At 53.9% G+C, this 14,699-nt stretch overlaps 1 protein-coding gene across 1 annotated transcript; it reads left to right on the forward strand.

The window, feature by feature from the left end:
• The first annotated feature begins 7,353 nt into the window (after positions 1-7,353).
• On the forward strand, positions 7,354-14,318 carry SMTNL1 (smoothelin like 1). The gene is made up of 7 exons (XM_044261097.1): positions 7,354-8,082; positions 8,301-8,433; positions 8,556-8,607; positions 10,023-10,181; positions 10,373-10,487; positions 10,608-10,759; positions 14,174-14,318. Exons 1-7 carry the CDS (start codon positions 7,354-7,356, stop codon positions 14,316-14,318), a joined length of 1,485 nt encoding a protein of 494 aa, XP_044117032.1.
• Positions 14,319-14,699: the final 381 nt, after the last annotated feature.

The raw sequence follows: 14,699 nt of genomic DNA on the forward strand, positions 1-14,699 counted from the left end.
TAGTTATGTAAGATTTTACTTTCAGTACTCTCTCTGTACTATTTATGCAACTTCCTGCAAACCTACAATTATTTCAAAATAAAAAATTAAAACAATCATTAAAAAAAGAAAAAGAAAAAATAGACTTAAAGCACCTAGCCCATGGCAGACCCTGGGTGGCTCAGTTGGTTGGACGGCTGCCTTCGGCTCAGGTCAGGATCCCGAAGTCCCAGGATCGGATCCTGCATCGGGCTTCCAGCTCCATGGGGAGTCTGCTTCTCTCTGACCTTCTCCTTGCTCATGCTCTCTCTCACTGTCTCTCTCTCAAATAAATAAATAAAATCTTAAAAAAAATCATTATTCTCATTCCTTTTAATTTTTAGACTTATTAGAGCAAATGTAAAACATACAGACAAGTGGAAAGCACAGTATACCCAACCTCCACATACCCATCACCAGACTTTAACAGCTGTTAACATTTGGTCATATTTTCTTCATCTATTTTGACCTCTCCAAATAAAGTCCTTTTCCACGACACCATTTTCATACTCTCAAAATTATAGTAACTTCTTAATGTGATCTTTTGCACATATTCCATTTCCCCCAATTTCTCAAAAATGGCCCCTCTTGGGGTGCCTGGCTCAGTTGGTTAAGCATCTGCCTTTGGCTCAGGTCATGATCTTGGGGTTGAGCCCCATGTCAGTGTCGGGGTCCCTGCTCGGCACAGAGTCTGCTTCTCCCTCTCTCTTTCCCTCCGCCTCCTCACTTGTGTGTGCTCTCTCTCTCAAATAAATAAATAATTTTTTTTAAAAATAGCCCTTTTTAGGGGTGCCTGGGTGTCTCAGTCAGTTAAGTGTCTGCCTTCGGCTCGGGTCATGGTCCTGGGGCCCTGGGATTGAGCCCCGCATCAGGCTCCCTGCTCAGAGGGAGGCCTGCTTCTCCCCCTTTCATTCCCCCTGCTTGTGTTCCCTCTCTCGCTGTCTCTCTCTCTGTCAAATAAATAAAATCTTTAAAAAAAAAATAGCCACTTTTGGGGGGCGCCGGGCTGGGTCAGTTGGAGGAGGGTGCAACTCTTGATCTTGGGGTTGTGAGTTCAAGTCTCATGTTGGGTGTAAAGATTACTTAAGAATAAAATCTTTTTTTAAAAATGGTCCCTTGGCACCTGGGTGGCTCAGTGGGTTAAAGCCTCTGCTTTCGGCTCAGGTTATGATCCCAGGGTCCTGGGATCAAGCCCCACATCGGGCTCTCTGCTCAGCAGGGAACCTGCTTCCCCCCTCCTCTGCCTGCCTCTCTTCCTACTTGTGATCTCTCTCTGTCAAATAAATACATAAAATCTTTTTTTTTAATGGTCCCTTTTTTATGTGGTAAGAATACTTCACATGAGATCTACTCTCTAAGCAAATTTTTAAGTGCACGATGCAGTTTTGTTAACTGTGTGCACAATGGTGTATAAAAGATCTTGGGGACTTATTCATTTTGAACACCTGAGACTTTACAACTGAGACCTTATACCCATTGAACAACTCTACACTTTTCCTCCTCCTGCCAGTGCCCGGGTAATCATTTTTCTTACTGATGATGATGTCATGGCTCTTATTTACTATGAAACTGTGTCTTTTCCTTTCTACACTTACAGTTGGGAATTTGAGAACCCAACTCAGTAGGAATTTCCAATTGTTTCTGTTAAGTTTCTTCTTGTAAACAACATCAACAACAAAAACAGTATATACAGCCCCAGCCTCCCAAGATCTCTTTGGAATCCAGATACGTTGTCTAAAGTAGCTGACCTCTGTCAGCATCACCCTGTGGCTGTGGCCTCTTTCTCTCTACTGGGTTCCACCCCTTCCCAGCCTCCCAGATTCCCAGAAGGGAGTTGTGTGTTTGTACTCACCATGGATCAGTACTGTCCTCTTGGATGGGACCCCAACCCCAAAGGAGGGAATGCAGGATTGTCACCCAGAATCTGAGAGGGGGCCCTGACCACTCATGAGGGGGGAGTAGAGAACACAAAGCAGTCTAGGTGAACTCCCTGGAGGAGAACAGGACATGAGAGAGCAGGAATGTCAGTGACTTGAACAGAGAGGGCATTCTAGTGGCTTAGAGACAAAGCTGGCACAGTCTTGGTCACTGTCACCCACAGTTACCATTCCTCACCATGTCTCCTCACCACCGTCTTGCCCCCGGCTTCCTGCAGTAATGCCCTGACTGCCTTCCCCACCTCAGTTCATGCTCCCGCCTCAGTCTGTTCTCAAAACAGCAACCAGAGTCATCTCGTCAAAAACTAAAGTTAGATCATGTCCCTTCACAACCCGAAAGACTCCACTGGCTTCCAATCACAGAGCAAAAGCCAACATCCTGACAGGAGCCTCTAAGCCCCACAAGATTGTCCCCCCACCCCATGACCTTCTATTACCTTATTTACTTATTCAATATATGTGTATGGAGCACCTCGTGTAAACCAGGCAATGTGCTAGGCCCTGGGCACATAGCCATGGGCATGGGAGATAAAGTCTCTGCCTTTAGAGACAGAGAGCTTAGAGTCCAGGGAGAGGCAGACAGTAAGGAAATGAATAAGCTCCCTTTGGATTCCAATAACTATTATGAAGAAAATAAGCTGAGACGAAATGATGGAGAGGGACTGAAGCCACGGGCGCTTCTCCGAGGGAACAGAACTTGAGCTGAGAGCAGAATGAGAAGGAAACATTCTTGCAAAGAGCAGAAGCAAAAAGGTGACACCCCTGAGCGTGGGAAGGAATCAATTAATTTCAGAAACAGGAAGGAGGCCAGTGTGGTCCCGGTGAAAGGAACTGGGGGTGGAGGTTGCAGGGAGTCCCAGGCTCCCTAGGGGATAGGAGTGTCCCCTGCACACACTCTCCCAAAGTAGGACCTCTCTGAGATCACAGGACACATAGAGAAGATGCGGATTTGTTTTCCTGAGCAGAATCTCAATTTAGGGGCGCCTGGAAGGCGTGCAACTCTTGATCTCGGGATTAAGTTCAAGTCCCCTGTTAGACATAAAGAGGACTTTAAAAATAAAATCTTAAGAAAAAAAATCTCAATTCAGTATGAAAAGCTCAGCCTCCTATGTACCAGTCACTTCAGTTTAAAACAGAACTCAGCCTCCTCACCTGTTCGCCCCTCCCCTCCACATCTCTCCGTGCTGTGTGAGCCCCGAGACATCCCCTGTGGGCAGCTGTCCCGGTCACCCCCTCTGCAGCCCACCCTTCAGCAGCTGTTTCTGTCTGAGGAAGATTAAAAGACTGTTTAAAGGAACATGGGGTGAGGGGGGCAGAGGGAGCAGAGGAGACCTAGCCTGGCCTCTCTCTCGATGGGCAGGCGAGCCCAGAGGGCTGGTGACCATCTTCCACATGGCGTGCCATTGGCTTTCGGGGTCAACAGGGCCTGGCGAGTACTTAGGGAAGAAGAGTGGTCACAGGATGGATACAGCCGGGGTCAGGGCAGGAAAGACGGGCTGGGCTGTGATTGAAAGGTGCCACCTGTCAGATCTTCACGGGAAATCTGAGCCTCCTAGGCCAAGGGAAAGTGTTGTACCAACAGGGCCGTAAACAATGCTCTTCTTCTGCTGAAGGCTCTTGGAGTGGGGGTGGGGTGGGGTGGAAGGGGGGTGGAAGGGGGAGGCAGCCGACTGAAGAGCTGGGGGCTGGAGGCCACTGGCTGGGGCTAAAGGCAGCCCAGGAGTGAGGTCGCTCAGCTGGAGGAAAGAGACAGCTCCAAAACCCCCAGGCAGAGGCCCCACAGGTAGGAGAAACTCCGGGCCCCTTTCTAAGTGTCCCTCTCGAACTGCCAATCCCTCTCCCACCTTCCAGGGGCTGGGGCCTCCTCATGGAGCCATAGAATTGGAGAAATCCTGGCTCTTTGCTAATCCTCTCCACCTCTCTGTCAACTCTCTTTGGATGCCAGAGGTCAGGGACCCAGCTCTAGGGCAACTCAAAATCACCTATGGAGTAGCCTGCAGGTAGGTGGCCATCCCCTGGGAGGACCTGACAGGGGCAGAGAGGGCCTTGGGAGTCTGGTCTCATCCTGGTCTGGTCAGGGTGGGAGGCAGATTCTCTAAGCAGTTGAGAGTGGTTTCTCCAAGGGGGAGTCACTGGCTGGGATGGGGGATGGCAGAAGCCTCAGGACCACAAGAAGACACACTGGGTGTCAGGGGGTCGGGGAGGTTCTAACAGAACCATCAAGTGTCGTCTACATTATTTGGGGTTTGGAATTCGAGCTCCTGGGTTCTTTTTCTCCCAGCCAGCCAAGAGAAACACGGACAGGGAAGAGGAGTTGTCAGGAGTGCTGCTTTGGATACAAAACAGGGCGTCTGTAGGCTTCCCCGGAGGAAAGAGGAGGGGGGGCGTGGAGAGGAAGAGGGGACGGAGGAGAGGGCCTGCCGTGCGCGTGGAAGAGAGAGCTGCGCTCCTCAGCCACACCCAGCTGCCCTTGCCCCCCTGTGGGGTGCCCCTCACACCCAGCTAGGGCCCCTGAGGGGACCCTCGCTGAAGAACTGGCGGGAGCAGCAGCATTTTTTTTGGCACAAGTGCCAGACTGGTTTTCAGGAGAAATGGATTCTAGGTCTGGCTGGGCCCTTTAATTGTCCTGTGACTTTACTCAAGGGTCTTCAAATTCCTAATCTGTAAAATGGGGCCAGGAACACCTATTCCAAAGGGCGAGAGTAAGGAATGAGTGAGGTCCCACAGGGCACTGTGGGGAAAGCTGGAAACTTGCTAGGGGATCCTTAGTGTTGGGGTGGGCGATGCTACCCTGGCTTCTCACATTCTGGAGTTCTTCACTCCTTATCTATTTATGACAAGCCTGGGGGCTGTGGAGAGCTGAGGTGATGAGCACACAGGACGGCTGAGGGGTGTGTGCGTACGCGTGCGTGCATGTGTGCGTGCACACGCATGCACCTGCCCTTCCTTCCCTCCCTTCCTCCCCCCCCCACCCCCAGCATGTAGCAGGTAGACGAAGGGGAAAATGGCTACAAGGCTGTGGTAAGTCTTAGCTAAGCACCATCGCACTCTGAGGGATAAAAGGGGTCTGTTGTCATCTTACTGGTGTTCAGTCCTCTTTGCCTTGTCTTACCAACGAAATGCCCTCATGGTTGGGTCAGAGCCAACATTAATAGGCAGACACAAGGCTCAGCAGGTAGAGCATTCGACTCTTAATCTCAAGGTTGTGAATTCAAGCCTCACATTGGGCGTGGAGCCCAGTTAAAAATAATAATACAATAAAGTCCGAGTGCTCCCTTCAGGCCAGGCACACTTCAAAACACTTTCCATGCATTGGCTTCCTACCACATCACAACACAGGGCTGGTGGGTAGCTTGCTCAAGCACACCATTAGTAAACAGTGGGAAGATTCCAGAACTGATGGTTTCCACCACTGCTCCATACCACCTTCCCAACACGAACATGGAGTTTGGGGCTGTGTGGATGATTTAGGCCAGCATCTGCCATACTCGCTTCTGAGACACAGGGCGTTCCTCGAGATGGCGGTAGAAGCATCTCAGGAAAAGCAAAGCAAAAAGAAAAGGAAGCAAGAAAAAAGAAATCCATGGTGAAATAGGTTTGGGGAACAATTAGTTAAATCAGGCTAAGCAAAGTTAAGGTTTCTTTACTACGGAGTATCTAGAACCCCCTTCCTTACTAATGAAGTTGTGTATCTCTAAAAGGGGAAAGAGGAGGCTGTTTCTGGAACAGCCTCCTCCAGAGAACACATTTCCCCAACCCCAGCTCCTATTCATGTCTTAGGAGACCCTAGTTTTCCACAGAACAGTTTGGAAAATCTCATCTAGACCAATCCTGTCACTGTCAGTAGAAACTGGGGATTTGAGAAGCAGAGGATCAGCTCGGGTCGCAGAGTGAGCAAATAAGCGATGGGGGTCAATCCGGCTCCACAGCCTCCTGGATCCCCACTGACGCGCATCCCAACTCTGGCTGGTTAGCTCCCAGTTAATACATTGCTGAAGCTTTTGAACCATGAAGGGGCTTTGGTGGGAGGGGTAGGGTTGGAGGACAGTGTGAGCATCTTTGCAAATCCCAGTCGGCTTCCTCAGAAACTGTGGGGGCCCCAAATCCAGGGACCCTGGGGACTCTGGACTGGAGGCAGTAAGACCCGAGTGGATGGCAGGGAACGGAGCCCTGTACCAGCCTGCCTGTCTTCCTGCCTCTGTCCCAACCGCCCAGGTGCCCTGGGTACTGTCGCCCAGAATGACGGCCCGGCAGAGGGAAGAAGGTATTTTTAGCCAGTGACATGAGTACCTCGTTCTCTTACTCCCTGAGTCATGCCCTGAACACTATCTGAGGATTGTTTTCTTTGTAAACAGACACCCAAGAAGGGCAGGGGGATGAAGGAGGTGGCCCTGCCTGCCCCCCGCCCACCTGTCTTTGTGGGTCCCACAGTATATACAGTACCCGAATACGAGAGCTCATGTCAAGTTATCACGACCTCCCTCTTCCCCACCCCACCCCCGGCAGTTAGAGGGTCAGATTTCTCTGGCACAGGTTAGGGAGAGTACGTTTCTTTTCCTCACCAAAATAAACTCTGCCATGTCCAGGCCCACCTTTGCGGAGAACCCCTGGCCAAGCTGAGACAGAGCGGTGGCAGCTGGTGGAGCTGGCAGAGCCCCAGAGACCAGCTGGCCCTGGGTTTCCCAAATTTCAGGCACTTTTACGCCACCCCCGGGATTTCGGCACATCTGTACCACCTGTGTCCTGCTTTCCTGAATGCCTTCCTTTGAATTAACTTATTTTTAAATTCAACAAATATATTTTTAAAAGAAAGTTTGCATCACTATTGGAAATGGAAACTCAATATCTCTGGCCAGAAATAGAAAGTAACAACAACAACAACAACAACAAAAATACAATGGAAACCAAGCAGTACTATTAGATTCGATCTGGATACTCCCGCCTGCTTTGGGCTCCGAGCCCGAGACCGAGGCTGGCTACTACCTCCATTAAAAAGAGAGAAGAACAACCACTCCACGGGTGTTCCTGATGCCAGGATCCCGTTTTAACGATTTCATTCGCTTAACTGGAAAGAGGCAAAGTCCTTGAAAAGGAATTACGTGATCTAATATTCTTTAAAGCCCAAGCCACGGCCTGCAGAGGGCAGCTGGGTGAACACCACCCAAGGCCAAGTCCATGTGACCCAACATCTCACCCTTGGGGAAGCAACACTGGACCCCTTCATTTTACCACAGGGAACACGGATGCTCCTGTCACATGTCTAGGCAGTGGCAACATGGGGGACCCGGGACTGAGTAGCATGCCTCCGGACTCCCAGGCCAAAGCTCTCTGAGGGCGGGTTCCTCACCTCGTGCAGGGATGCGGCATGACGAGGTCTGCTTGTCTCTACTTTCTAGAGATGGAGCAGAAGGAGGAGAAGCCCTCTGAAGATGGGACCACTGTCTCCCCAACCCCAGAGGCCCCTGGGACGCAGGGAAGCGGAGCCTCTGCAGGAGAGGCCAAAGGCACCACCGAGGCGAGCGGAAAAGAGGGGCCCCTGGACGGAGCGGGAAAGCAGGAAAGAGCACCAGCCGAGGACGGCGCCCCAGCTGGAGTTCAGGGAGAAGCCAATGGGTTGGATGAGGTCAAGGTGGGATCCAAAGCAGAGGCTGAACTTCACAAGGGAGACGGCAGGAAGGAAGAGACCACAGTGGCTCCTCAGATGACCGATGGGAAGGAAAAGACCCAGGCCGACCCCAGGGAGGCTGAGGAAGCGCAGGGGACCATGCCGGCCTCTGAGAAGCAGCAAGCTGATGAGAAGGACGCCAAGCCTCCTTCCAGGGAGGAAGCCGGTGGGAACGATGAGACCAAGGCTGAGCTCAAACGGGCTGCTGGGGAGCAGAAGGCCAAGACTGAAGCCAAGGAGGCTGATGGGAAGGAGGAGGCCACGACAGCCTCTCAGGAGAAGAGCAGCAAGACAGAGGAGCCCACAGCTGAAGCCCAGAAGAAAGCCAGTGCCCCAGAAGCCCTCGCAGACTCTCAGAAGAAGGCTGCTGTGGAAGGGGAGACCGACGCTGAGCCTCAGGAAGCTGACGTGAAGAAGGAGGCGGTGAGTGTGGTGAAGGAGAGGAGGGAGGAGGCCCCCACCGTGTTCTGGAGTCCCCTGCACCCCAGGAACTAAGCCTCCCACCCCCTTGGCTTTATTGCTTCGAGTAAGTCCAGTCTTCTGAATGACATCAAGAGCTGGGGGAGAGGGGGTAGAGCCCAGGGGCCCCAGGCTCCCTTCCGGATCTTCCTGGAGTCCTCACAAAGCCTGGGACAGGTGCTTGTGCGTCCACAAGCCCATACAGGTCATGCCGGTTCCAGGAGCCAGGCAGTCCCAAGGAAGAGCAGGACGGGGGTGCGCAGATAGAGTCGGAGGAAGGAGCAGGGGTGATTCCCAGCTCCCCTGAGGAATGGCTTGAGAGCCCCACAGAAGAGGGCAGTGGCCTCAGCCCAGGTGAGTGAGTCCAGGGGCCCGTGGGGGTGGGGTGCAGGAGCTACCCTGAGGGGGTGGGCCGACAGCAATAGTGAGTCAAGGTAGCTCCAGCTTCCCTCTCTCCCTCCCTCCTGTCCCTCCAGATGGGCTGGGTCCAGACTCGGCAGCTTCTGGAGAGACCAGCCCTTCAGCCAGGTAATGTCAAATTCTGGGGCCCCGTTCCAGGTCCCTCTACCGCACGCTCCCTTCCAAGTCTACCGTCGCCTGGGCCTGGGTCTCCCTGGCGACTGATCTAGAGATATTCCAGAATTCCTGGCTTTCAGCCCCCTACCCCAGGGCAGAGCCCAGGAAACCAAAGGAGCCAGAGGCTGGAAGCGAAGGGACCATGCCCCCTCCACCACTAAAGCGTCCCCACCTTCTCCTCCTCCATTTCCTCCTCCTCAGCATCCTAGGCAGATCTTCTCGGGGCTCCTCATCTTGTCCCTGAGCATACTGCCGTGGCGTCAGCACGGCCCACAGAGCGTGAGCAGAAAGCCCGAGTTCAGACAATGACTCTGCCACTTACCAACTGTGTGGTCTTGGTCACGTCGCTGTTCTCTTGTGTGAAGCCACCCGGTAATCGTACCTGTCTCATAGGATCAGCGTGAGGCTTACATGCCGTAAAATGTATGAAGCACGTGGGGCACCTGGCTGGCTCTCTCAGTAGAGCATGCCGTTCTTGATCACTGGGTCCTGAGTTCGAGGCCCATGCTGGGCATAGAGATTATTTTTATAAAACAGTATAGAGGGGTGCCTGGGTGGCTCAGTCCTTAAGTGTCTACCTTTGGCTCAGGTTATGATCCCAGGATCCGGGGACCAATGCCCTCATCGGGCTCCTGGCTCAGCGGGAGGCCTGCTTCTCCCTCTCCCACTCCCCCTGCTTGTGTTTCCTCTCCCGCTGTCTCTCTCTCTCTGTCAAATAAATAAATGAAATCTTTTTAAAGAACAACAGTATAGAGTCCTGAGCACAGTGCCTGGTACCCGGTGGGTGCTGGATAAAGTGAGAGCCTTGTTGCCATCGTGTGACTTGACTCATTGGAAGAATCCTCCTTTGTCTTGACCCGAGATCCACCTCCATGCCACTTTTTTTAGGAAAGCCAGTGGGTGCACTTTCACTCGGGCTCCGCGGGGTGCTCTCCACTCCCCTTCTTTCTCGAGCCTCAGAGCCGCCGTGTCCGGTAGCTCTTCGTGTCCCCAGTTTCCAGAGGAGGAGGCTGAGGCTCAGAGAAGTGACATGACAGCCCCAAGATCACACAGCAAATAAGAGGCAAAGCCAGGATTCAAACTCGGGTCAGACCTCAGGCTTGTCTTAGCTCCGCCCACACATCTCACCAGACCACAGGCTCCCCCAAAGTTAGACTGAGCCTCATTAGTTCATCTTGACCCCCCTCCCAGTGCTGGGCACAGAGGAGACGTGTGCCAGGAGTGGGGGGCCCACAATTTCCTAAGCCTCTTCTGACTGCAGGGAGCTCCCCACCACCACCAGCCGGCCCCTTGCCTCCTGCCCCCACCTTGTGCTCTGGAGTGGCTGGTCCCAGGCCCTCTCACACTGCTCTGAACCTTCTCCATAGTGAGTCTTCACCCAGCGATGTGCCCCAGAGTCCCACAGAGCCCCCTCCCTCCCAGGAGAAGAAGAGAGAGAAGGCACCAGAGCGCAGGGTGTCAGCCCCTGCCCGGCCGCGTGGGCCCAGAGCACAGAACCGCAAAGCCATCGTGGACAAGTTTGGCGGGTAGGGTGCAGGCGGGACTGGGCTTTCCCGGGTGAACCATGACCCACTGGTGGGGCCGGGAGGCCTGAGGGCGTGGGAACAGCCCAGGCCGGGTGGGAGGACTGATATCTGGGGCCAGGGCTCCTCCTCGATGGGGCCTCCTGTGGCCTCTCACCGCTGGGGGCCGGCCTTCTCCATGCCTCCCCTTGCAGGGCTGCGACGGGCCCCACTGCCCTGTTCCGAAACACGAAGGCCGCAGGGGCAGCCATTGGTGGGGTCAAGAACATGCTCCTGGAGTGGTGCCGGGCCATGACAAGAAACTATGAGGTGGGCGTGGAGCAGGGGCCACGTGGGGCAGGGGACCCTTCCCCAGGGCGGCAGGGCTGGCTGGGTCCGAGTGGGGCGGGCCTCCGGCCCGAGGCTCATCAAGGCCCCACTCGCCGGCAGCACGTGGACATCCAGAACTTCTCCTCGAGCTGGAGCAGTGGCATGGCCTTCTGCGCCCTCATCCACAAGTTCTTCCCCGACGCCTTCGACTACGCAGCGCTGGAGCCCACGCAGCGCCGGCACAACTTCACCTTGGCCTTCGACACAGCAGAGTGAGCGGCAGCCACTGAGGGCGGTCCCCGGGGTGAGGGGCGGGGGAGGGGGGGATGAGAAGGGGGGATGCTCCGGAGCCTGGCTTCAGGCAGGGCAGAGAGCTGGCTGGCGGGTCAGACGGGTCACAAATCCAACACGTGCTTTTCGATCGCCAGGAGCTATGTGTCAGGACACAGCCGTCCTGACAAAGTCCCCACTTGTCATGGCTTTCAGTCTAAAGGGCTAGACGGACCAGAAGCACACCCCTCCGTGCGATCTGTAACGCGGGGCGGCGCCCCAAGGAGAACAGGCAGGGCCAGCGATAGGCAGGAGGCAGGCCTCTGTTTTACCCATGGTAAGTGCGGAGATTGGGGCCACCGCCTGAGTCTGCCAATTCTTAGCAGTGTGATGTGATCTTGAACAGCCTCTTTTACCTCCTGAGCCCTCACATCCAGATCTCTAAAATGGGCACGAGGTTTCCTCTTCTGCAGAGCTACTGTGAGAATTAAGTAAATCATTAAGCGAGGTTTTTATAGCAGTGCCTAACCCACAGCAAAAACTCCAAAAAAAGGATCTGAGCTGTTGTTCCTATATGATGATGGATGATAGCAGTTTTTTGGTAGTTATTCATCACTTTGGAACCTGGAGGGGGATTTCTTGCTGAGGCTCACAGGGCTGGATGCCAGGGGTGTTGGCAGTGGGATGGAGAAAGGGGTCCTGGAAGGGCAGGAGGAGTATGAGGAACAGCAGAGCCCAAGGAAGAACCTGAGAGGCAAAGACGTGGCTGCTGGGGGGTGGCCGGAGGGGAGGTAGTCCCACCACTAAAGCCCCACCAGAGCTGGCCTCAGCCGGAGGCCTCTGTCTGTACCTACCTGGGAGGCCAGAGAACACGGTGATGGCTTTAGGGCTCCCAGAGAGTGCATACCAGACGCACACCTTCTTCTAGCCCCAGGGAGAGGCTTCTGAGCCACCGGGTAGAAATGGATTAGGCAGAGGATATTGCCTGTGGCCCCTAGCCACAAACCCGTGGGGAAGCCTGGGGCAGCAGTATTTCCCCATCTGGGCCTGCATGTCCCCCAGGGGCAAAACGAGAAGACGGATGAGGAGCTGTGCTTTGCAAATGGGTTTTTCTTTTTCAGCAGATTCCTCAAACAAAACATTAAGTGTTTAATGCCCGACATACAAAACAGATTACAGGGGGACCTTTTTATTTTTTATTTTTTTTAAACTTTCATCTAACTAAATAACACTTTTCTTATGAAGTGTACATATTGCTTCAAACACTAGCTCGTTCCTAGAGGTTGGAGTTCAAGGTTGTAATTTGTATGTCATGAAACTGGTACAGAAAGTGCAAAGTGTGTCCTAACCCAAATGATAATTGTCCATAGCCTGGATGACATTGGATGAAGTAACCGGTTAAAAGGAATCATTACAACCCACTGGCCTCGGTTAATTGAGGCCACTCTTCTCAGCCACCTGCTCATGGTTACAACCTAGATTTTTGGGGTTTTTTAAAGATTTTTATTTATTTATTTGATGGATAGAGACACGTAGGCAGAGAGGCAGACAGAGGGGGCGGGGTAGCAGGCTCCCTGCTGAGCAGAGATGTGGGGCTCAATCCCAGGACCCTGAGATCATGACCTGAGCCAAAGGCAGCGGCTTAACCCACCGAGCCACCCAGGGGCCCCAAGGACCTAGTTTTTGCCAATAATTGTACCACCTTCAAAATCTGGGTTTCAGACATTGAGCTCTCTCCCCCTGCCCCCACCCCTCACCTCTCTAACTCACTTAGGTTAGCAGCCCCACTCCCAGAGATTTTTAACTCCGTGGGGACTTCTAATCCATTAACCTCACCATTTTCCACTTTCTGTCAGCTTCCTTATGTCTTCACTCCTCAGCTTCGAGTTCATGGTCTATCAAGGTCATCACTCAAAAGGAGAGCTTTCTAGGTTGGGAGGTGTTCCTGGAGCACACCAGCTAAGCACCCAACACCCTTCCCAAGATGCTCCCTGAGGCACGTGTACGGGGCTCTAGGGCACCAAGAATGCAATTTGAAAAACACCCGACTTGGTATTCCAGAAGATCCCTTCCAGTTTTATATTTTCCTGCCAAGAGATGGAGTGAGTGCACTGGGGTGGGAAGCTGAGGGGAGTCAGGAGTGCCAGGTCCTGATCTGGGTTCAGAAGCAGCTTTAATGATGATGACAAGCCCCATGGATTGAGGGTGCTTAGGTGCTGGGCATCCTGCTAAGAGCTTTCTTTGGCGCATCCCCTTCTACCCTCTCAGCAGTCTTAGAGTGTCCGTGTGAGTAGTGAGGTCCCTCAACGTCCTAGGTTCATACAGAAAGGCTTGGCAGAACCGGGACATGGACATGAAACTCCCAGTAGAGGCTGAGAGTTCTAAGTGAATGCCAGGAACCAAGTGTCCCTGGCTCGCAGGACACAGGTCATTGTCCTCCTACAGCTGCCTTACTTTGGTTCTAAGCCAGGGAAAGCCTAGGGGAGGCAAGATGAATAATCAGGTGACAAGGACCCTGCTGCCAGAAGGCATCAGGCAGCAGCAAAAAAGGAAGGCTTTTGGTAGGGATGCACGGGGCCGCAGGATGGAGAGTCTGATCTGCTGCGTTCAGATCTTGTCCCCGCCTTCTGATCTCTGTGATTCTTGACCATGGACTTCCCTTCTCTTTGGGTTTGGTGTGAAGATTAAGTGTGTGATGTAAGGGGGCCCCTGCCCCAGCCATCACCTCCCACTGCCCCTGGAACTCTGGAACTCACTTGATTTCCATGGAGTCCTGGGATATGGGGGACCAGCCAGTGCTTGCCATCCCCACCCCGAGTCAGCTGTGTGACCAGAAGAGCCCAGCCTCACTAGCCCTCAGGTCCAGTGGGAATGAAGCTTCTCCTGTGTAGGGGGAGAGAACCCTGTAGGGGGACAGAACCCTGACCCACCCCCAGGAAGGGAAAACACCACACTGGTCGCAGGGACCCTGTCTCATTCTTGGCAGTCCTCCAGTCTGCGCCCCTCCCCTGGCTCTCTGGCCGGTCTGGCTTGGGTTTCAGCCTGGCTATCTCTGGCCCGAGAGGGTTTCTGCTGGGGCCCTGGATTCTCCCACTGCCAGCACCCATGGCAGCCCGACAGGCTGGGACTGCCGAGACTCAGCTCGGGACGGGCAAAGATGCCGGAGGCAAGCCTGGGATTGAGTCCCAGCTGTGTTACTTGCTTTGACCTTGAGGACATACGTGCGCTTTGGGATCAGACCAAGCTGAGTTTGAGTTTGGACTGTCAGGGGCTCAGTGACCTCATCTGTACAATGGGTTGGTCGGCCTAGCTGACCTCTCGGCTCCAACATCCACGATTCTGTGGGTTTCGCCCTGGCTGGGCTGCCCCCTTGCCCCCTGGCTCCCACATGCTTCAGCTCTGGCTCTGTCCCTCAGGAAACTGGCCGACTGCGCCCAGCTGCTGGAGGTGGACGATATGGTGCGGCTGGCGGTGCCTGACTCCAAGTGTGTCTACACCTACATCCAGGAGCTGTACCGCAGCCTTGTGCAGAAGGGGCTGGTGAAGACCAAGAAGAAGTGAGGAGCGGGCCGGCCCTGTGGGTGGAGGCGGGCAGAGTAGGGGCCCCGGCCAGGCAGGTGGCACCAGTCTTAAACGCATTAAAAGTCCTTTTATAAAATCCTGTCTGCCCCCTCGGTGCACCTCCCCCCACCCCCGCCCCCCGGGGCCCTCGATCCTTCTGGAATGATAAACCCCTGCCGGCCACCAGGGTTCCTCACCTGATCTCCTCAACAACCAGGATGCCACTTGGGAAAAGACAGTGGCCTGGGTGCCACCCCCTCCAACTCCTTTCCCCCACCCCTCACCAATATGCAGCTGTGTGACCTCGGGGCAGTGAATTAACCTCTCTGAGTCTCAGCTTCCGGTCTGAACAGACCTGATGGAGGTGGAATGAGATAATGA

The sequence above is a fragment of the Neovison vison genome, chromosome 7 (assembly GCF_020171115.1).
Source record: "Neovison vison isolate M4711 chromosome 7, ASM_NN_V1, whole genome shotgun sequence".
NCBI classification, from domain to species: domain Eukaryota; kingdom Metazoa; phylum Chordata; class Mammalia; order Carnivora; family Mustelidae; genus Neogale; species Neogale vison.

What these genes read in the sequence shown, in the direction of transcription:
- SMTNL1 (XM_044261097.1), top strand. Translation starts at nt 7,354, where the DNA reads ATGGAGCAGAAGGAGGAGAAGCCCTCTGAAGATGGGACCACTGTCTCC. An exon ending in GGAGGGAGGAGGCCCCCACC is followed by an intron (nt 8,083 to 8,300) that starts GTGTTCTGGAGT and finishes TGCCGGTTCCAG; the next exon opens with GAGCCAGGCAGTCCCAAGGA. An exon ending in CCATGACAAGAAACTATGAG is followed by an intron (nt 10,488 to 10,607) that starts GTGGGCGTGGAG and finishes ACTCGCCGGCAG; the next exon opens with CACGTGGACATCCAGAACTT.